Here is a 23,432-nt window from a genome sequence, read left to right as displayed (position 1 = left end):
TGATTTTTTAGTAAATCAGATTATGTCACGTCATTCCCTCTCTTATTCTCTCACCTAAATTCTCTCCTCAATCATTTCTCTTTTATTTTAGTGTTTAATTTTAATCAAAAATACTTATTTTAAATATATATTAAAATAATAAAAATATTATGGATAAAGGTTCAAATTGTTGTTAAAAAATATTAAAATTGGGTAATGGGTTTTCTTTGCAAGGTTTTATAGTAGCCCCAATTGAATTAGGAAGGGAGAAACTACGGCCCAATATCCTTAAGCCCCACCGCTCGCTTTTCTTTTATTTTTATATTTTTGTTTCTTCTTCACTTCACTTTCACTTCTTCTCGAGAACTAAACAATCTAGACCTACTCTTGAGTTCTTCACCAGTCACGTCCGCCGGAAATCTCCAACCAGCCTCCAGGTATCAATTTTGACTCACGTTTCAATTTGATCTATTTACGACCGGATTGATTTTTGAATCTTTTATTATTCCAATCCGGAAACAAAACTCATACAACATTAACTGTTAATCTGTATGTTAGTAAATTTAGACTAATGTTAGACTCGAAGACACCAAAACTGTTCATCTGTACGCTGTTAAATGTACTATTAGAGTTGAAGATTAAGAATTTGGAAACTGTTAAATGAAAGTAGGTCAATGTTTATGATTTGATAACATTGGTTGTCTTCTGTCTAGCAGACTAGCTGTAGATAGATTTAATACATCCAAAACGCCAAATTCTGTTATGTGTATTAGTTCTTTGAAGAATGGTCTTCTGTCTAGCAGTAGATGAATTTGCTATGTATATTAATTCTTCAATTTATTATATCTTTATTTGTATGACATTGTTTTAGGAATTTGAGTAAAGGCCCGTTCTTCCCATTCGTCGTTTTGGTTTGCTGCTGCCGCTTGGATTCTGTTTCTTTGCTCTGCGAGAGCAGCCATAGAGAGAAATGGAGACTCAAGCAGATGCCAATGAAGAAATGACCAGGATCAAGGATATGCATCAACAGCTGAAAACACGGATTGACACGGCACAAAGTGCTCAGCTTGAACTTATCGCTTCTCTTCAGACCCTTGATCCTAGCATGGTCTCTTCCATTGATCTTTCTATGAAGGTTCTGTCTTCGTACAATGGCATACCCTACACTCCTCTTCCTCAATCCCTCCCAAACCCTAACCCTAACCGAAAGCTCAAGCGTGCACCTCCTCCTCTTCCTGTCTCCGACAACCCCTCCCACTCCGGCAATGCCAAATCTCAGAGACCGAAACCGTCTCATGAAGTTTCCAGCAGCAGAATGGACACTGACAAGTTCACTATCGATGAGAGCGGCGGTCCATTATCAGTTGTGAGGTCTGTTGTTGCGGTTTGCTTGCTGGAAAGGGTGCCTTTTGAACCGATAGATTCCTCTACTGTTCTGCTTCGGCTGGAGAATGGTCAGTCGGCAACACCTGCGGAGAAAGCTGCTCTGAGGGAGCTGGGAGGGGAATTAGGTGCCATACTTGCGGTGGAGATGGCGCTCAGGTCCATGGCAGAGGATAACGGTGGCGTGGAATTGGAGGAATTTGTAGTTGATGGGAAGTCTAGAGTTAGAGTCATGGCAATCGATCGGTCTCAACTTGTCAAGGAACTGCCAGAAAGTAAGCTACATAATAATAATGAATCTAATGATGGAATTCAAATGCAAAAGCAGAGTGCAGTGAAGAGTGGTGGAGTTATGGGAGGGCCAATAATACCACGGCCGATGCAGGACATGTGGATGGGGCATCATTTGCCAGGTTTATCTCCAATGTTTCCTGGTCAGGGTTCACTAATGGGACCTAGAGGTGGGCCTAGAGCCATGGGTGGCGGGATGATGGTCATGCCCAGTCATAGACCTCCTATGGGAATGAATACTTCATTGGTGGTTAGCTCAAATGCAATCCCTTTGAAGGCAAAAACTGAAGAGGATGAATTGAAGGATCTTGAAGCTTTATTGAACAAGAAGTCTTTTAGGGAATCACAGAAGTCTAAAACAGGAGAGGAACTACTTGATCTCATTCGCCGTCCCACTGCAAGGGAAACTGCTGTCGCTGCTAAGGTTCAAGCTCATACACTTTATACCTTAAATAAACAGGGTCTTATAATAATGTCAATCATGCTCTTCTAATTCTTTATGCATCCAAATATCCATTAGAATGGGTTAACTGATTTTTGTTTAACTTTTTTAAGCGCGAAAAATAATGTGACATATGAACCTGGGTTTCTGGCATGACCTTTACTTGAACCAAGGAATTCATGTAAAAAAATAAACAGACTAGATTACTCCCGGCTTTTGTTTTGCTCGGCTTCTAGATAAGGAAAATGTGATGGCAGAAATGCCAAAGAAGAATTGATTGTTTATTGGTGATCTAAAATTCATGCTCTCACTGAAACTTAATATTTTGACTTTCTAACCCCTGTTCATCATAGATGAAATACTGTTTGTTGATCTATATATTTTGCTAGCTTCAAGTTAAAGTTTCTTTTGGAAATAAATTTGTTTGTTTAGATTTTTGATATATTAATATTTTGAACCTCCTATTATAGTTCAAAACAAAAGGTGGTTCTCAACTGAAGGAGTACTGTACAGCTTTGACGAAGGAAGATTGCAGACGTCAATGTGGTTCTTATATTGCATGTGAGAAGGTTGGTTGTTATGAATGGAGCTATTAGAAATTACTTACTATATTAGCTTGCTTGCTTGTGTTACACAGTATCACTTTTTGCAGGTTCATTTTAGACGCATAATAGCTCCTCATACTGATCTCAACCTAGGAGATTGCTCCTTTCTTGATACTTGCCGCCACATGAAGGTATAGTAGTTTACATACTAGGATGAGCAATTTGATCATATATATAATTTTTTTTTTCTGCTGTTTCAGACTTGCAAATATGTTCACTATGAGCTTGACAACAGCCAAGAGATAATTGGTGTTGCTTCATCAATATCATCTATCCCCAGACCATTGAAGCCTCAAAAAGCATACTACTGTTCTGAAGTAGAACTGGGTGAATCTCAGTGGATAAACTGTGATATTAGATCGTTTAGAATGGACGTATTGGGGCAGTTTGGAGTAATAATGGCAGATCCGCCTTGGGACATTCACATGGAACTACCTTATGGTACAATGGCTGATGATGAGATGCGTAGTCTGAATGTTCCTGCATTGCAGACTGACGGTTTGATATTTCTTTGGGTTACCGGACGTGCTATGGAATTGGGACGTGAATGGTAAGTGCAGCTGGAATTTCTATTTTTATTTTGTTCTTGTAGTTGATTAAATGATTTAAGTGTGAAAAATACACAGCTTAGAACTATGGGGTTACAAGAGAGTCGAGGAGCTGATATGGGTAAAGACGAATCAACTTCAGAGGATTATAAGAACAGGAAGGACGGGGCATTGGCTGAACCACAGCAAGGAGCATTGTCTGATAGGAATAAAAGGGAATCCGGAAGTGAATAGGAACATTGACACGGATGTGGTTGTGGCGGAAGTTAGAGAAACTAGTCGTAAACCAGATGAGGTTTGTTTGGTTTTGTTTGTTTTGTTTTGTTTTGTTTTGTCTTGTCTTGTTGGGTTTGATAACGATGATAATGATTGTTGGTTTGATATAAATAAAATTCAGATGTATCCTATGCTGGAGAGGATAAGTCCAAGGACTCGGAAACTGGAATTATTTGCGCGAATGCATAATACTCATGCGGGGTGGATGTCTCTTGGGAATCAACTGAGCGGGGTAAGGCTGGTGGATGATGGTCTTAGGGCTAGGTTTAAGGCTGCTTATCCCGATGTAGAAGTCCAACCTGCTTCACCTCCTCCTCCTCCCAGACCTTCTTCTTCTCCATCTCCTACTGAATTAGGAGTAGGAACAGGAGGAGTAATAGACTCTTCTACTTCAAATATAATATTAAAGAGTCCAGATTTAACCGAGGGGGCACCTGCCCCAACTGCTGCTGCTTCTTCTTTGGGACCCAACCCTTCGCCTTCTTCTTCTTCCGACCCAAATCAGTGAATAGTCATCATTCTAACACCGCGACTTTTCGACTTTTCCTTGGGTTATTAGTATTAACATTGTCGGTGTTTGTTTGTTTGTTGTAAATGTTTTTTTTAAATGTATTAGAATAAGATATGTTCTCTCCTCATTCCCTTTTATTATTATCTAAATTTGGTGGCATACAATTTTATAAAATATTTTCAAGGCTTATTAGTTTGATTCAGTTCCAATTTATTTATTGCTTTCTCTTTATAGAAAGTAGGAAAAGGTAAAATAGGCATACAAACATTATTTATTATAGAACAAGGCTCAACTTCCAATTCCAGAAAAATAAATAGAATCTTATGCTCCTCTACAGAGACAGACAGAGTAACAAAGACAACATCCTAGGAAAAATCAAATTGAATATAAAATATCATTGGAAAGTGAAATGTCCATACTACCCTTAATCACCACGAACCAGGGCCATCTATCGGGTCAGGGTCAAACAGGCTATGGCAGCTGACAATATAAGCCATGAAGAGGATGATGTGGCGGCGGCGGAGGAGGAGGATGTAAGTGGGGAGGAAGGAGCCATTGGGATGGATCCAAAAACAGTTGGGTAAGAGGGAGAAGGAGCTGCCGGATCATCTGAGAAAGACCCATTTCCACCGACAGAGATCCGAAGCTTCTGGTGCTTCTCACAGTGGCCGGAGACACCGCTGGTGAAGTAAAAGACTCCATCTTTAGTTATGTTGAAGAGGGAGTTACCATCGTTCATAAGCAAGATTGGATCTTTAATGCTGCAGCTGTTATATGACTGCCCATTCACTTGGATAACTGAATCTTGGCTTGGTGGGTATAGAAACACTTCAAAATCCCATGGAAAGAGAAAGAAAGAAAACATTCACCAGATCGAAATGGATGATCATCTTTAATTCAATTGATAGGAGAGAGATAATAATAACTTACAGAGAGAATCACCAATGGTTAAATTGTGGTTGTTTGCCCAGTATGTATACACATTTGGATTTGAAGGAGATGGTATGTTCCAAGCATCTAAATCTCCAACCTTGTATTCATAACTTAAAACTCTCGACAGAATCAACAAAAACAGGCACGGTACTAAGCTCCATGTTCTTCTTCCACTACCCATTATTCTCTCTCTCTCTCCAAATACTAAATCTGTCAAAAGAACTCAGAATGGAGAAATATATATATATTATTAGATATAGATGTGACAGTGGAATAAAAGGACAAACTGGTTCGAATTTACATTAATATTGCCCGTTGTTATTTAAAAGTTACCTTGATTGTTATGAGGTTTTTCCTCATAAAATTATATTGTTTAGGTTAAAATACTATTCAAAAATGAATTATTTAAGATTAGATAAGTTAAACCTCTAAAATATTTATAATTTGTAGATGATAATTTTATTGAAGATAAGATGTAAACAAATTCACTCTTTATTCAAACAAGGTCTTATACATAAATAAATTTACATTATTTTAAGTCAATAATTTGTTGAGAAAAATAAGAAGGTAAACTAAAGCAGAGGATCTATCTAAGGGCTTGTTTGAAGTTGTTTATTTGAGGGTTTTTTATTTTATGAAAAAATATGATATTTGTGTTTATAATTGGTTGAATTCATATAGTATTTGTTTTATTTAAAATTTACAAAAATAAAATAAGAATATTATAATTGATGTATTAAATGATTTGACAATTAAGAAAAAAAATAGAATAGATTATATAAAGTTGAGTAACCCCCACCCAAAAAAAAAAAAAAAACCTAAAATCAAAAACTTCTTAAAGCTTGTTTGATGTGAATTTGTATCACTATAATTTTAATCATCAAATCATTTGTCATTAATTTAAAAAAAAGTACTATAATTCTCTAATTTTATTTTTATAAAATTTAAATACAAAAAAATATCATAATAATTTAACAAATTAAAAACTCAAATAAACTATTTTTTTTTGTCAAACAAAGTACTTTGAGATAAAAACTAAAAAAAACAAACAAAACAAGACATGAAAAACCAGTATGTAACAAGCTCTTATTGTTAAGTATAATATTTCTATAAAAATAAATGATTTTAAGAGTATTTATTTAAACATACTATTAGTAAGTCATAAGATAATAGTAAGTCATAAGATAGATAGATGGGGGAACATGTGAGAGCATCATTATTGTTACCATTGGCCAGCAAAATCACATGGTAGACAGTTGGACCATTATTATTATTAGAGTATGTTTTCTCTCTATAAATCTGATGAATTAAATTTAAAAGTTCAAACAAAGTCGAAAAAGAGGATTATTTTATGGTCACAGTATAAATGACAAAAGGATTTGTATAGACAGAGATACGATTCAGTTTATACTGAAACTATACCACAGACATCAACGACATCTCCTTTTCATCGCTTGCTCGCAGTCACGCGCATGAACACAATCATCAATTTTGATTATTTCCTCGCCATTTCTTTTTCACCATCGTCATATAAAAGGAAATTTCTGTTTTTTTCACCAATCAAATTCACACGCACATACAACTACTTCACATGTTACACAAACATCACATTCAAGCATCAGCCTCCCTCCTCACTTTATCCGTTTCTTCTTGTAACTGCCATAGAATAAAAAATGTTAACAAACTATAAAAACAAATATCTGGTTTTCTGAAAAAGAATTCGACAACTTACTTGCATGTATTTCTGTTTTTCTGCAGTCAATTCAGCAGTCAACTCGATCATCCTGTAAATCAACAGCACAATAATTAGACGATTGTTCTAATTCCTTCTTCTCAGTCAATATACATACTACCTAGTTTGAAGGTCAGAAATCTTCGCAAGCAACATCTGTTCTCGTTCAGAAGCTACCGATGATGATGATTCTGCCACCCCCTGTGCAATGGTAGTTACATTTCCGTTGCTATCTGAAATCCTAGGTAGCGGGGGAAGCAGTTTTCCATTTGGAGAAGCTGATACACAACAATTAAGACAACCAAATAAGATTTTTCTTTCTTTCTTTTTAATGGTCTATGCAATAATTCAAATTATTCATAACTGCAGAACAACACTTCAACTCACCTTCTACCTCACCAGCAGCACCTTGCAAGTTATTCAAAATATTCACAATCAAATCCTGTATTTGGTTTGTACACAAACAACAACCAAATATTATTCACATATCTAAAGTTTGATAAACAAAAACAATAAGAGGTTAGACAGCATCCCAACTGCCATAACCTCTTTAAGTTCAGGAATTGTTACAACTTTCAGGGTTATCTTTACCTGTTGAAAAGACGTTTGCTGAAAAAGGTTTTGAAGTTGTGGCATGAGAAGTGATGCAGATATGTTAGTGTTGAAAACTTCTTTAGCTGATGATTGACCTATAGGCTGAAGCAAAAGCATCATTATCAGTTCTAATTACGTTAATGAAAATGTAGTTTGGCATCATCGAATGGTAGTAACAAACCATTTGTTTGGCATCAAATATCCTTTCTCCAACACTAGCAGACTTCCTTAATGGTGAACCCTAGGGAATTTAATGACAATACAATTTTTTTAAGTAGTGGACATATAAAAGTGAACAAAGTCACATAGAACTTCTTAATTGACAAAACCTTACTTGAGAACGCCTAGGAACTGCCGACAATGGAATGTCCTGAAAAAGATCATAACTTTAGCATGACATTTTTAGAAGAAACGATCAAAGCAAAATATACCTTTACAAGGTCTACATTCTCTGATGTGACCGAGAATCGCCCTTTTATTTGCACTAAATTTGTTTTTGACTTGTCTTCCAGTGAATCTCTGAACCCTATATAAGAAAACACAAATTCAGAGAAAATGATCTACAAATTTTAACCAGGAAAGATAACAATGCAAGGAAATTCAGTACCTCCTGATGACTTTATTGGAGCGGATAAGCTGTTAGACGATGCTCGGTTTGGAAGCATCAGAGGACCACTAAGGCTTGGTGTTCTTCGGATGTCATTTTGGTTTTTCTCAATCAATGATTGATTATCATTTTCATATCTGGTATGTGGAAAACCCCCTCTATCAGTTAAATGCAGCGTGTTGCATGCCACAATTATAACTAAAGGAACTAGTATTAGGCGAGAGAGCGCACATGAATTAAAACCTATATTTTCTTCATTTTGGGCTAAACTTCAGTAAGTTTTTCGCTATAAAAGATGTAGCTATAAAATAACATATATGATCATGCATCCTAAGTTATTATGTCAAGATATATTTTAGAGTTTAGAATAACAGATATAATATATTGAAACTGGAGGGAACCTCTCAAAGGGGCGGATCTTTTCAGATGCTGAGTGAGTTAGCACAACACCGGGCATTAGGGGGCCACTCTGAGTCTGACGCTGCTTCCCTGGGATTGTTCTTGCTTTCTGTTGTACATTATCTTTCTCTGAGGTTGATGGTTGGAGCTGAGTTCCTGATACTACCACTTGTTCAGGACTAGTTTTCCCTTGAAAACTGGAATCAAGCAAATCACTCTTTGGAACATTTCCTTTATCATTAAAGGAGACAGATTGAGATAATTCACCACCATTTATCTGTTCACTGAAAAAAAAATGTTTGAATGTGAAAGACAAGTAGACAACACACCAAGGCCTAGTTTGATCTAGGGTTATTTGAATAACCAAGTAACCTAGTTTAATGTAGGTTATTTAGGGAAAAAAAGAAATTAGAGGTATAAATATATAATGAAAAAATAAAAAGTTATTTTGGTTGATGATTTGAATGATGTGATTGATGATTGGATAGTGGGTTATTTAAAATTAATCTCAAATAACCAACATCAAACAAGGCCCAAAACAACTTCTTAGTTCAAAACTAGTAGTTGGGAATATAAAAGGTCACATATCCACTATTAGAAGTAAAATGTACCGGGGAGAATTACATAAAAACAAGAATCAATGTGATAGCACTGAAATAACTAAACTACCTGGAGATAATATCACTTGTAGAAGTTGATTTTCCAACACTGCTATCCTATCAGCGATAAAGGACATAAGAGTTTTAGAAAAAACTTCTAGAACATACCAATGATTAGATTAATAATCAATTGGAATAGAGAACAGTCGGATAAAACTGACAATGTGCAAAAGTTTCAGAAAATAAAGATGCATAGTTCAACAACCTTACTATTAGCACCAAATTTCATGTATTCCTCTTCTTCCTTGATTTCGTCATAATCTTCTAACTGTCAAAGGAAATTTCAGGTTGAGCAGATAATGTAAGGGAAAAAAGGGAAAATTTATAAGTTAATTTTCAATCAGAGAAAAATTACCCATGCACCACTAATGGAGCAACATTGACCAACAGTTAAAATAAACTTAACTTTAGTTACTTTTAACAAAAATGACTCATTATTTCCCTTTTTCCATTTAATGTGAAGGCTGAATCGTATTAATTGCCCTACTTATGGCAGACAGGATCCATTCCACCACGAGGGGATTTGACTTGATTTCAAGGAAGTGCAATCATTCACCACTGAGGATAGTATAATATTGCCGATGGGAACTTGTTCCATTTCCACCTCTCTATTGACTCCAATTCTTCATTCATATTTAAGTTTTGAAACACTTTTTCTTTTTAGCTTTGTTTCTGTCCCGCTTCAATTTTACTTCCAATTGTTTGAGTAACAGCTCTAGGGTTTGTAGCGAATGTCATAGAGTAGTTGTTTCAGGGAAAATTGATGAATTAACGGAACAGTACAAGATATAAAACAAACTGACTTTAGGGACAAAATGAATGGAAGAGTAATGGGAAGAAGGCAATAACGGGTCCATTGATAAAATGAATGGAAGTTAATTTATTTAGCAGTTGGTCAATGTCGCACTTTATTAAAGAAGTGGAAGAATAATATTCTCCTTTAATAGTACATGGATATTTTTGATCTTATTAAAAAAGTTGTGTAAGTTGGCCATATTATTCCTAATGTGAGGGCTCTCATAGTAACACTAGTCTTAAAAGGATTAATTAATCATATCACTTAGCACACTTCATATAAGGTCAAAAGATTGAATGTGAAAGACACACCAGAGATGCTTGAATTTTCAAATCTTCAATGTCGAAGTTCCAGGCACTAACACCTCGCTGATACTCACTCTGGAAGAAACAAACAATATTTAATTAAAAAAAAGTTAAAAGAAGAAAAAGGCAGAAGGTAAAACAAAAACAGTATCCACAAAAATTCTGACAATTTTCACCTTCATAAACCAATAAATATAGAATAGTTACAATTCATCACCACAATGTAGACAACCACAAATCTTCTATCTTAAACACTTGATAAGAAGAATGAAACTTTAAACTGGTCACAGAAAAACTGATTTTGTTGCTTGTATGGATGAAATAATACTAGTATGAATGAAAAGAACACCGCTAGCTAAATGCTACAACTTTCTTACAGAAGAAGAGTTAAAGTACCATAAAGATACTTTCTACATGGAACTATTAATTCTGACCTGTGATAATGCTTCTTGTTCGGACGAAGGCATTTTCTTCAGAGCTAATTGAGCAGCATCTTTCAGCTGCAAAAGATTTTCTCAAATGCATCAAAATGCACAACAAAAAGGTAAATAAAATAAAAGAAGAGCAAATTAAGCATTATTGTCATGAGATACCTCAAGTACTTTCACTCGATTCCAAAGTGGAGGCAAGTTAGAAAAAAGCTTCTTCACCGCAATCTGTGGAGGCTTAGCATTCTTGAAAAATGAATGCTTTAACAACTTTCCTGCAGTGGGTCTCTTTGTTTGATCTTTCACCAAGCACATGGCAACCATTTCTTTGAAAGACTGTGCATGATATAAAATACTTTTACTATATCCGTCTCTATAACTATTAAATTTGGTAATATAGCATGTTAGAATAATAGGACAATTTGCAAGAGTGGGGGCTTATTAGTGAAAGATTGATCAAGATTTGAGATAGTTTTCTTTTTTATTGCTTGTTTGATTTTGAAACTCTGATGTGGAGTTGTTTGAAAAACTTTGCTTATGAGCCTTTTGACTAGTTCTACTAATAAAAGATTTTATCTTTTCCCATAAAAATAAATAAATTGGTAACACAGCATGGAGCATTCTACCTAATTATAAAACAAATTGTGGTTTTATCCTTCAATTCATATGTTCCAACAGATATAAGAGGGCATACTTATAAATGTTCATAGAATTTTCATGGATAAGATCCTTGTACCTTAGAGAATTTCTTATCTCGGTCATAGTCAAGTCCTGGAGGAGCATTCTGTATGGTCATCAGGAGAACCTGTTCGTCATAGAGAACAAAAAAAAAGATGTTGAACAGTGTCTAGTGCTGTAATTTCATGATATACTTTTAACATAAATACTGCAAAATGCAAAATTGCTTTATGGGATTCTATCATGCAACTACAAGCCATATACCTTCATTGGAGGATACTTTGAAAAGGGTGCATGACCATGAGCTAACTCCAATGCTGTAATTCCAAATGACCATATATCAGCTCTGAAACAGTAATAAACAACCAGTGATCAGAGGAACTTTACTATCCTTAATGCTTTACTACTTTCTGTAGTAGTTATCATGAAGACCGATATTATTACTCATTCAGGAATTAATTGCTCTACCAAAGCAAGTACACATAAAGTAAGCTATCAATTTTTGCTCAATGTCATGCATCCAAATAATCGTGAACACAGTGGGGGAACGTTGTAAATACAAATCATAAAATGCAAATGCAATTTAGAAATCAAGTCAGAGCTCAATCATGGAAACAATGCCTAGATTATGAAACTTCCCAGAACTTTGTCCAAATTAGGGAATATCAATCTTCAAGTGTAAATCTGACAAGCAAAGACATAGAGAGATTGTTAAGTATAAACTACTTTAGAATCAACCATCATCTCTCCTATATATATTTTTGAATTATTTTAATCCAAGAATAAGTACTTATGCTTTTTTCTTCTTATAACCAATTTATTAATGACACTGAAATCGCAATTATGCGTCAAATATTGAAGGAGATATCTTCATTTCGATACAGTTAACATCAAGATCCATGCCACTAATAACATAGTCAAGAACAAAATAAAAAATATATATATCTCGTAATCAGCAAGTGGAAATCAAAGACCTTGCGATCATCACCCCTAAACAAGTCCTATACTTTTGTAATCTTGAAACAAGTCAAATAGGCATCAAAATGATCAAAAACTGCCCCTAAATATCTCAGCATCTCAACTCAAGACCCAGTACGGAGAATCACTCATTGCTCTAAGTCAAGATTCTCGCAACTGCTAACATCCACTTTAAGGGGGATCCTCTTCACTCTCGTGGCGTTCTGCATTACACTATCAAAGCTAGTTCCCTTCACCTTTTGTAATCATAATTAATATCAATGTTTAATCTCTTTCCCTTCCTATCTTGATTTGATTTGCGAATCTTTGTGTCACTTCAGGTTTTTTTCATTCTTCTTTCAGTAACCTCATTTTCATCACAGTTAGATACTAAAACAAAACTTCTCACCATGATGAGCCTACCTTCACAATGCATTTGTCACTCTCATTCATACGCAGCCTATTTTGCTCATCCTTGGACCTCTCGTACAGAAAAACCCTATGTTATATTATCATCATCCTCTTGATAATCCAATGTATTTTCTCACTAACAAGGATCTGATTGACATTTTTTCTAATTTTGTAACGGTGTCCCCGCACCCTCACCTCCGATCGGCGGGCGAACAGCCCATTTTCCTTCTTTAACCATGGCGGCTGGAGCTTTCATAAGGAGAAGCCCCGTTATTCCCTCTATCTGCACATTCAATGCTCAAATTTGTCTCTCTTATTAATTCATTGCTCTACAATGAAGTTGATATTGAAGGAAATTAATCCCTTTGCAGAAATTGAAAAGAATAATATTGTTGTAATTGGTAATAACGTTAAATCACCAAACATATTTGTCCTGCTTACTTTTATGATATCGCATTTAATGTTAAAGAACAACTCCACATTGATTATAAATGATAATTTTCCCAATAAAAAAGGTGAAGAATATATAACAAAATTTAAGTGCATGCCATTTATTGCATATGAGACCCATTTGTTGCTTAACAGAAAAGAATGTTGTAATTGCACTTCCAATATATGTATTGGTTGTCCATTGGAGTGAGACTTTTCTAAAAATAAAATAAAAAAATTAAATGCTAGTGAGGTAACTCTACCATGTAAATCAACATGTTTTACATTTACCCTCCTAACTATGGCCCTCTATTAACATTTCCTTTTGGGAAACATCACAAAGGATGGAGGAATGCTTTAAATTGAAGGTAAATGAGCTGTGTACCCACATTATATCCATCACAAGGCCTTGTTAGATGAATCCAAATAACTCTTTATCTCATCATCAATCAAAGCATCAACTAAATTACCAATTATCCTTACTTTATTTTAAAGGAAATATTAAATAATAAGGAAAATTTCATCATTTTACCCAAATAACCCACTTTTTACATAGAACATATATTTTTCAAATAACCCTACATCAAACAAGTTCAAAGATAATACTCACTTAAAGTCATATCCAGTTCCTGGTTGCAACACTTCTGGTGCCATCCTATAAAACATAATTTAAGTAAATTACAATCAAAGAGGAGTATACGAGATAGATAGATATACAGCCTTCATGGATTTCTCCACCTAACTCACCAGCATGGAGTTCCAACAAAAGTGTTTCTTGATCTTTGTCTATCACATTTGTCAAATATGCAAGCAGAAACCCCAAAATCACCAAGATTTATATCCCCATTACTATCAAGTAGTATATTTCCTGCCTGCAAAGTGCAAAATCAAAACAATCAAATCAACCCAAAAACAGTCAACTTAAATTGGAGAGGAATAGAAAGAAGGAATTGAGTGGAAACCAAAGATACTTAATCACAACTTATGCATCATGTAAGATGGCAAACCTTAACATCGCGATGGATGTGTCCTTGTTGATGCAGGTACTCCAAGGCCTTGAGAGTTTCTTTGAGGATACAACAAATAGAGGACTCCTCAAAACCATCTGGATAAGCAATCTTCATGAGGTGCAGGCAAGAGCCTTCGGCCATGAAAGGCATTACAACCCACAAGTTTTGGTTAACAACAAAAGAACAGTAAGCCCTTATAACATTGGGGTGATCTATCAAGCTCATTGTTTGAGCTTCCCTACGAATATCATCCTGCAAAAGAACACAGTGTCCATTCAAAAGATATTCAAGCAGTTGATGCAGTCTTCTGGACAAAATGACTCAATTTATAGATTTCATTTAGAAAAATGAGATATTCAAGAGAATAGAGGGATATTGCCATATAACAAACCATATAGCCCAAGCATGATCTAGGTAACTTGATTTGTTTTAAGTTTTAACAAAGACAAGTAGGATTTTAAGTGAAGGACATGTTAAGACATTGTGAAATTGCAATATGGGAGTATTTCTGTTTATATAAACAACTGACGCAATATGGGAATATTCCTGTTTATATAAACAATTGACCCTAGCAGACCGTTGTAAACTCTTTTCTGCAACAATATCTATATAAACCCACACGATAATTTATCCTATTACCAAAAACAATATCTTGCATAACAATTTATGAAAAAATGTATAAGCACGACTTCTTGGAATTATTTTTCGACTACGCTAAGACAAAATTTAGATGATCAAACAATCATTTAATAAGATTGGGAAGTTGGTGATGGAAGACAAAGCATGATAAGATTAACCTTAAAAACATGATTAAGTTAGCTTCATGAACTCAAATCGTCTTGAAAAGGTCGTAGATTCTTTTCCGTCAGCACAATGATGCGACTCATTTGAGTTTGGAAATAAAACATATTATGAGCTACATTAAAGCTTTATTTAAAAAATATATTTATATATACGAGAGGTCAAGCATGCATATGGTATCAACAATAGAATTAGGTTTCTAGGATTGGAAAAAGTGATGATTGTTCATTCTATTCTAGTATATTCCTTTCATAGGCTCGTTGAACAGCGTAGAAACAAGACTCTTGGAAGTCTTTCGGGACGTGAGAATCATTCCTGAGGAGACTGGAATAAACTCGCTATAAAAGGGTATTTTCGTTTTCCATTAAACAATCAATTTCTTGTGAAGATGTAGAATGATGTGGAGTTGTTTCTACATAATGCACAGGAGAGAGAGGATTATGCTTCTTGCATCAATCAACTGATGATTTTGGTTCTTGCACAAGGGGCATAACATATTGCTGCTTGGCAATGATAGCAAACATCATTTCAAACCTATTATAGAGTAAGTCATGTTCTTCACATCAAACCAAAATAACTTGCATGTGAGATTAGAACACTGGGAGCATCCAAAGGTCTAACAACTAATAAATAATTCAGCGAATAAAGCATTATTCCAGTGGTAAACAACAACTAGACAATCATTCATCAAATTTCCCAGGTCAGATGATCTAAGATACTTAATTTCTATGAATTGTTCCACTTTCGATCAACATACTGAGTAAAAGAAAAAGCACAAGTATTGGCAAAAATCTGCAGCAGAAGGATGGGAAATCAATCCCATATCCAATCAAGTAAGCCGTAAAGTAAAGAAAGAAGCTTGATGAATTTGTTGAAGAAGTGAAAATAAAACTGAAATAGAGAAAAGAGGCGAACCAGATTGCTGTTGCATCGATCTAGATCCAAGCATTTGACGGCCACAAGTTCATTGAGTGGGAGATAGATCGCTCTATAAACCGTGGCGCTGGCACCGTAACCGACCTCCTCAAGGAGCTTATAGTCATTGGGATTAGCTGAAAAACCCTTTCCGTTGGCCAACTTGCCCATGGCACACCACCGGAGAAAGGTGCGGAGGAAAGAGATCTCCGCCCAATAATCTAGATAGAGATAGAGAAAGAGAGAGAGAGAAAGAGAGAATAAAATCCCCTGTAGATTTTCTCCCTCCCTTGTTGAAGAGTCAAAATATATTTATGTTGAGTGTGTGCACTTTGTTGATCTTAGTTGAGAGAATGTAATCTTCTCTCCATATCCGGTCGATGCGTAATCGTCGATGCGTTGACTGCCATGGGATTGCACGCAATTCAGGGTTCAACGGGAGGGAGTAAGTTGACACATGACGTGGATTATCGGAGCTACACTCACGTGTATATATATCATATATATATATATCAACGCCCAACCCATATACTACCAATATTAATTAATACCCCATTTACTTAAAATCTTTCTAATTTTAAATCATTATTTTATGTAACAATTTCCATTTTATTTTTATTCATTATATTATATTTGATTCACTAAACATCCAAACAATTTAATTTAATTCATAATATTCTATTCTAAGAATAATCTTTACTACAAGTATATTTGAAACCGTAACTTTTAGTTTAGATAATATTACATTATCTTATCCTGATACTTTGAAGATCCATATTAATTATGATAGTTTTAGAATAATATTTGATAAAGTAAGTTAAGTGCCGTGTCTCGTTTAAGATGATCCTCAAAATCTAAAAATTTGTTAGTTCGAGAAATTTATACTATTATAGTATAAGTTCTAAGAGTGACCTAGTATTGTCTAAGAGCTTTTTAGTGTTGAATGAACTATCCTCTCGTATTTAATAAACTCAAGAATGAAATGAAAGGGGTTGGAATATCTTAAAGTGTGTTCTCATTGTATGGAAGATGTTGAAAGCTAATAAGCTACTTTTCGTAAATAATAAAAAAAGTCATATCGTTAAAAATAAAGAGACTTAGAGTTAAAAGTTATTAAAAGTTGACTAAAACTTTGAAGACTTGTGATAACAATGATAAAATCAACCTTCTATAACAAGAGTGATCATGAATGTGATAAACTAAAGTATGCTTGCCATACATAGGTATTTTGGCCTCCATTTAAATGTGTATTTTTTCATTCAAACTAGTTATTTATATAAAAGTTACTCTAGCAATATAGTTTTATTGTGATTGATCTATAAATGGTGTTTTTTACTTATTATGAGTGACAGTGTCGCTGAAAGACATGCATGTTTAATGACAAAGTTCTATTAATTGTCAAGCTATTCTTAATTTACGTGATATTTTATATCGTTGTTATTCCTAGTTTACGTGTGATACTTTGTGTAGTTGATACAGCTATTTTCTAACTTTTCCCAACTATGGGACGTGATATTTTGTGTCATTGCTATTCCTAATTTACGTGATACTTTGTATCATTGATACAATTATGGGACGTGATATTTTGTGTCATTGTTATTCCTAATTTACGTGATACTTTGTGTCATTGATACAATTATTTCCCAACTATGTGACGTGATACTTTGTGTAATTGTTATTCCTAGTTTACGTGATACAATGTGTTATTGATACAACCATTTCTCAACTATGGGACATGATGTTTAATATGATTGAGACCTTGAATGAGATTTCTAGTCATGAAAAAGGGGCCAGATGAGAGGTTCAATCAATTCAAATGGAAGGACATTCGATTTCGTTTAGAGAAACTATAAATGATCATTTAAAGCATTGGTGAAGACAATTGAAGAGAGATAGTGAATCTTGAAATAATATTCTTGAAATGTTATTTGTTTTTGGATTCAAGAAACTAGTAGATTGCAAGTTAATTTGTTCAAGGAGAAGTATGAAGTTCAAGTTGGTTGAGTAAGCAACGTTCAAGGCAAGATGAGTGACAAATACTTTGTCAGATCTTGAGTTTAAGAAAAGAGATGTCGTGATAATCTAATTTATTTGTTATGAAGTAGACGATAAAAGATCGTCTCAGGTCTTCTCATTTTTCGATCGATATCTTATTTTGAGGAAGTAGACGATGGAAGTTCGTTTTGGGTGTCCTCAATTTTTGATAGATATCTGATTTTGAAAAAGTAAATGATGAAAGTTTGTCTAGGGTCTAATCGGTATTTTGGTTTCAGTCAATTGTTGGACTTGAAAAATAAGACACTCAATTTGTGGCAAACAAAGGTAAAAATTATTTTGACATAATATAGAATTGTTAATTCTAGTTTTCGCATATGTCAATGGGTATGAACAAAGATTGGGAAAAGTTGTTGAATGTCTCTTGTCATTGAAATAACGTGGTTATCCAAATTTACTTGGTGTTATAAACTCTATGATTTTATCTTATAAGGGCTTTTGAGCGGAAGTGGATGTATAATGATTTATCTTGTGAATGGCTCGAGCAGTGAAGATTGATGTGTGACTTATAACCTTTTGATGGCGCGATATATGTGATGGTGGAGATTGTTATTCTTCTAAGGGCTCTTGAGTGGAAGTGGAGGTACGAAAAATTATCTCATGAATGGCTCGAGCAAAGATGAAGATTGAAGTGTTGAACCCACTTATTTCTTGATGGATTGACTTTTGTCAAAGTGGAGATTGATGAGTACGACTCATGTATTTCCTAAGGAACGTGAAATTCGTCAATGTGAAGATTGTTGAATTTGTTATTTATTCATCACATCTCAATAAGCGCGGTATTCGCCCAAGGTGGGGATGGTTGGGTTTTGGGCTCATATTTTATTAGTTTATATATTGTAATTGGGCTTTAAGCCTTTATTGGACTTAGGAGTAGTAGTTTAGTCTTTTTTGATTTTAATTACTTCTATAAATAGAGACATTGTAACATAAGGTTAATTGAATTATTATTTCATGGAAAATCAATAGAATGGACGATTCCCGAGGATGTAAGCATTGTTGGCCGAACCTCGTTATATGTTGTGTTCTTTATTATTCTTTACCACTTTATTTTTATATCTTCTTTTATCGTGTATTTAGATTAAATTAGATATTTTCTTAACACTCCAGACTTCAAATAGGCATGTATGTCTCGAAACTTTTCCTATATAAATGAAGAAAATCATTCTTTAATAACTAGCATTACCATATGATATCTAAACCAAGTTATAATCTTATCATGCATCTACATAATTCAATTAATAAAGTTATCGAAATAACCAGAATAAACATATCAGATATCGTAGATAACAGGTAAGATAATATATATAATCTGAATTTGAGTTAGAATTATATCCAAACAATTTATAATAACAAAATATGATACCCCTTCGAGATATTTTTGTATTTAATCGCACCTTGAAATCGGGCTTGAAATTGATTGTCATATTATTTTCAATTTGCAGATTTTCTAATTTTTATAATTTTTGTTACTTTAGGCATGGGCCTTCTTAAAAAATTACTTAGGCTGGTAAATAAAAATTGGGCAGCCAATATCTAAAATAAAGAATTTATTAATTTACAGTTTATTTTCATCTTATTCATGTCAACTTAGTTTATACGTCTATCTTATTTAATTTTAAATTTATAATATTATTTAATAATTAATATAATATATATATTTATTAATTTAATTTTAAATATTAATAAATGATTTAAATTAAAAAAATAGTATATTTGAAAATAAATTATATTAATATATTATTTTTTATAAAATTTTATTAATATAAAATTTTAAATATTAATAAATGATTTAAATTAAAAAATAATATATTTTAAAATAAATTATATGAATATATTAATTTTTAGAAATATATTTAATATAAATATGATATAAAAATATTTAATAATATTTTAAAATTATCAATTTACTCTCTCTCATTTAAAAATCACCCTTTTATCTCCATTTCTATTTCCATTTTTTTTTAAAAATATTTAGATAATTTATTCAATAAAGTTTTTAAAAAAAAACATATTTAGATGATTCATTCAATAAAGAAAAATAATTTTTATTATTATTAATATTATATATCTTTTCATCTTTTCACACATGCTTTTGACTCAATCTTTTAATTATCAATTCATTTTTTTACTCTCTCACCCTCTCAGTATTATTATTATTCATTTCGATCACCGTTATCAATATCAATTACTTTTAGATAATTAGTTAAGGCTAGTTTGATTTCTAAAATTATAATTATAAATAAAAAAAATAACAATGTATTTATATTTCATATGCTTAATTATTTTATATATTTAGATATATATTATAAATAATTAATAAAGTGTTCAGAGTCTGCTGTATTCTGGTACTATGTGCGGCCTTCCAATGGACACTTGTCATGTGTCCACAAAGAAGATTCGATCGTTGGTGTCCTTCTACTATAAATAGATGCTCAAGGACAACGGGCGAATCAACTGGATCAATTAAACACACGAAGTTGCTTGCTTACTCATTCATTTTTGCTCTTACTAACTTTTTACATTCTTCAAGATTAAAAGAGAGAATCAATTACTGTCTAGTTGTGAGAATATTATTGAAAATATTGTAAGTTGAACAGAGGTTGTTCTATTCAACAAAGAGTTTCATAGTTCAGTAAATTGTATTCGATTCAAAGTATTTAGTAGATATCCTTTCGGTTGTGGAAGATGAAGTGACGTAGGAGTTTTATCTCCGAACATCCATAAAACTCCACGTATTCTTTACTTTCTACCATTTTCCTTCAGTCGTTCAAAGCTTCAAATCCGACGAACACTTCCTCACTTGAAACCGTTTCAAGAGTTCGAAGGATTTGTGAAGAATAGAAATATATAATAATCCCTCACAAGATTACTATCGAAGAGTTTATCATAAGTTGTTAACAATAGTCAGACCCTAGTCTCTACTGTTAGCACCGATCCTATCAAGTGGTATTAGAGCCAAGTTTTCTCTTCTCAAGCTTCTAAAGAACCTGAATCATGACTAAAGATGCCAACTCCTCCAAGATTTCTATGTTTTCGAAAGAAAACTACATCGTGTGGATGAAGAGAGTTCGTGCTCATCTTGCTTCCTTAGATGATGACATATGGAGTATCGTCACAGAAGATCCTATCAAGATAAAGAAAGATAAATCAGAGTGGACAAATGAAGACATGAGGAAGAACAACCTCGACAACTTGGCCATGAATATCTTATACAGATCTCTTGACGATAGCATGTTTAACTACATCATATCATGCGAGTCTGCCAAAGAAGTTTGGGAAAGACTCACTCAACTTTGTGAAGGAAATGAGAAAACCAAAGAAAATAAGATTACGGTTGCCACCTAGCAGTTCGATAACTTTAAGATGCATCCTGGAGAGACGATGTTTGAGTTTGATGCAAGATTCAGCAAAATCGTCACCACTCTCTCTATTCTGAGCAAGACTTACATCAACAAAGAGATTGCTATAAAGGTCATGCGAGCTTTTTCCAGGGAGTGGGACATCAAGATTATGGCGATGAGGGACCTCAATAAGATGGAGCTCTTTGACTTTCTTGCCGATCTGAAGGCCTATGAGTTCGAGTTGAACTTTAGGAATGAAGAGGAGCACCCCACATTCACCATCATAACCAAGGCTTTGGTGACTGCTGAGGAGCCATTAGTTGCCACTGAAGTACAGACGGCTACCCAACAGCTCAGCAGCGACGCAATGGCTCTTTTCGTGAAGAAATTCGGAAAATTCATGAAGAAGAGCAATTCTAAATCAAACTCTTCAAACAATAACAATGATGATAAGACTAACTCTAAGTCTAACATGAAGTTTTTTAACTGTGGAAAACTAGGTCATTACAAATCGGAGTGTATGAAGCCAATACGTGACGAGAAAAAGAAAGACAACGAGAAAGAGCTGAAGTCTCTCATGGCGGATGACAGCAAGGCTAAGTGGATCCAAAGCGACTCAGATGACTCATCATCCAGTGATAGTGATGTTGAAGAGGTTTCTTGCTTTATGACAAGAGAAGATGAAGACTTTAAGGAATCTGAGGTATTTGATTTGTCTTCAAAAGAGTTTACACGAGATGACTTAATTTCCGCACTCAATGACATGGTCATGGAGTTCAGAAAGCTATCTGACTCTCAAAATGATATGAAATCAAAATATGAAACCAATAACTCTGTTTCATCTCAAGTTTTTGAACCAAAAGTTTTTGAAAACAACATGATCGAGATCTTATCTGAAAATGAGAAACTTAAGGAAAAGGTTCAAACAATGTTTTTCTGAAAATCAATGTTTAACTTACATTGTCAGTTCTTGGACAAGGTCTAGAGAAGCTGTTAAATATCAATTAGTCTGTTAAGGCCTGCCGGATGCAAATCCGGTTTAGGATATGACAAATCTATCCCAGACAAGTCCAGTGAAAAAGTTAAACTCATCAATAGACAAGTTTAAGCCAATAAGCTTTGTCAAAGAGAGTTTAATTAATAATGGAACTGATCTAAACTGTGAGGATCTAACCTTAAATGATGAGATTATTTATGTCCTACCAACGGTAAGCTAGTTGAAACTTAAAAAGGAAGCAGCCAGCAAGTCTGGCATATCAAAACCTGACAAGAAGTCAAGGAGTTTTAAACAAAAATCATCCTCTAAAGTTAAGGGATCAACTTCTAGTAGGAAGACGTCTACTAGGCCTAAATCATATGCACTAATCACAACACAAAATGGGAAGTCCATCAGAATAACTCAAATATGGATTCCTAAGGGACTGATTGACCGAGGACCTAAATAAATGTGGGTACCAAAAGATGTAAATACATTTTTATGTAGGTAATATATGACAGCTGCATGGAGGAAACCTTGAGCACACTCTCTTGAGAACATGCTCCAACAGATCAACAAGTGACACATTTGCCACTCCCATGGACTAAGTTTTTCTTTCCTAAAATTATTTTTGGGTCGTGAGGACCTCAAATCTCTTATTTATTTGTTTTAAACATGCATAAATTGAGGGGGAAATCTAATGTTTAAAATGTTCATACAGATGCACGCAGAAGAAAGCTTTAATCGGTCTAATAGACGTGGTCGTCTAATAGAAAAACAAGTACTTAGACGTATATTTGCTTAAGTAGTCAGTGCTTCTAAGTTGGATAATTGTCTTGGTTTAAAACATACGAATGTTAGAGGTATGAAAGATAAGCGTAGTTAGATGCTCATGTCTAACTAGACACACATTTAACACATGTTGTTCAAGCGTAATTAGACGTCTACGTATAATAGACGTCTAGATGTTTGTAAGGCAAGTGTAATTAGACGCCCGTGTCTAATAGACTTATATCCAACTTAGATGATGGAATGTGGACAACAAGTTAGACGTCTAACTACGTGTGCAGTTAGATGCTTCATTTTCGAACTAATTGAGGACAATTGTCATCTATATATGCGTTGTCATCTAATTTTCCCGACCAAACATTAAAACTGTTAGGTCAAATTATTTTGACTAAGGGTCAAATCATTTTGACTAACGGAATTTTGATGATGAGTTTGTATAAAACTTGAATAAGAACGAAACTAAGCCATCTAGTTGTTTTTGTGCAGGTGTATCAAAAACTTGTTAAATTAGACTAAGTCTGAATGAGGTTCATTAGACTTACTGGCTATTAGACGCATTGAGTTAGACGTGCAGTCTAA

At 34.1% G+C, this 23,432-nt stretch overlaps 3 protein-coding genes across 3 annotated transcripts; 1 reads left to right on the top strand and 2 right to left on the bottom strand.

Annotated features, from left to right (window-relative positions):
- The first annotated feature begins 331 nt into the window (after positions 1-331).
- Positions 332-4,231, top strand: LOC124944992 (N6-adenosine-methyltransferase MT-A70-like). The gene is made up of 7 exons (XM_047485347.1): positions 332-416; positions 851-2,077; positions 2,566-2,664; positions 2,748-2,831; positions 2,901-3,250; positions 3,327-3,543; positions 3,646-4,231. The coding sequence occupies exons 2-7, from the start codon at positions 950-952 to the stop codon at positions 4,030-4,032; spliced, it is 2,265 nt and encodes a 754-aa protein (XP_047341303.1). The 5' UTR covers positions 332-416; positions 851-949; the 3' UTR covers positions 4,033-4,231.
- A 63-nt stretch (positions 4,232-4,294) lies between these two features.
- Positions 4,295-5,177, bottom strand: LOC124944993 (mavicyanin). The gene is made up of 2 exons (XM_047485348.1): positions 4,966-5,177; positions 4,295-4,863 (listed from the first exon to the last, which is right to left on the bottom strand). Exons 1-2 carry the CDS (start codon positions 5,147-5,149, stop codon positions 4,484-4,486), a joined length of 564 nt encoding a protein of 187 aa, XP_047341304.1. The 5' UTR covers positions 5,150-5,177; the 3' UTR covers positions 4,295-4,483.
- A 901-nt stretch (positions 5,178-6,078) lies between these two features.
- On the bottom strand, positions 6,079-16,152 carry LOC124945023 (serine/threonine-protein kinase BLUS1-like). Its single transcript, XM_047485387.1, has 21 exons — positions 15,690-16,152; positions 13,971-14,225; positions 13,711-13,835; positions 13,574-13,618; positions 11,431-11,512; positions 11,225-11,293; positions 10,654-10,824; positions 10,495-10,560; positions 10,067-10,135; positions 9,165-9,227; positions 8,970-9,016; positions 8,303-8,584; positions 7,902-8,038; positions 7,726-7,820; positions 7,629-7,664; positions 7,476-7,535; positions 7,292-7,396; positions 7,088-7,142; positions 6,822-6,978; positions 6,701-6,752; positions 6,079-6,624 (listed from the first exon to the last, which is right to left on the bottom strand). The coding sequence occupies exons 1-21, from the start codon at positions 15,858-15,860 to the stop codon at positions 6,580-6,582; spliced, it is 2,187 nt and encodes a 728-aa protein (XP_047341343.1). The 5' UTR covers positions 15,861-16,152; the 3' UTR covers positions 6,079-6,579.
- Between the last annotated feature and the right edge of the window lie 7,280 nt (positions 16,153-23,432).

This window comes from Impatiens glandulifera, chromosome 7 (genome assembly GCF_907164915.1).
Source record: "Impatiens glandulifera chromosome 7, dImpGla2.1, whole genome shotgun sequence".
In the NCBI taxonomy this organism is placed as follows: domain Eukaryota; kingdom Viridiplantae; phylum Streptophyta; class Magnoliopsida; order Ericales; family Balsaminaceae; genus Impatiens; species Impatiens glandulifera.
Note: the sequence above shows the minus strand (reverse complement) of the source record. Positions and strands in the feature narration are given on the sequence as shown.

Bases quoted from the DNA above. Each gene is read 5' to 3' on its own strand.
- LOC124944992 (XM_047485347.1), top strand. From the start codon at position 950: ATGGAGACTCAAGCAGATGCCAATGAAGAAATGACCAGGATCAAGGAT. The intron at 2,665-2,747 runs GTTGGTTGTTAT...CACTTTTTGCAG, and splicing joins CTTATATTGCATGTGAGAAG to GTTCATTTTAGACGCATAAT. The intron at 2,832-2,900 runs GTATAGTAGTTT...CTGCTGTTTCAG, and splicing joins ATACTTGCCGCCACATGAAG to ACTTGCAAATATGTTCACTA.
- LOC124944993 (XM_047485348.1), bottom strand. From the start codon at position 5,149: ATGGGTAGTGGAAGAAGAACATGGAGCTTAGTACCGTGCCTGTTTTTG. The intron at 4,864-4,965 runs GTAAGTTATTAT...GGGATTTTGAAG, and splicing joins AACCATTGGTGATTCTCTCT to TGTTTCTATACCCACCAAGC.
- LOC124945023 (XM_047485387.1), bottom strand. From the start codon at position 15,860: ATGGGCAAGTTGGCCAACGGAAAGGGTTTTTCAGCTAATCCCAATGAC. The intron at 7,143-7,291 runs GTAAAGATAACC...AACCAAATACAG, and splicing joins AGCAAACGTCTTTTCAACAG to GATTTGATTGTGAATATTTT. The intron at 6,979-7,087 runs GTGAGTTGAAGT...GTTGTGTATCAG, and splicing joins TGCTGCTGGTGAGGTAGAAG to CTTCTCCAAATGGAAAACTG.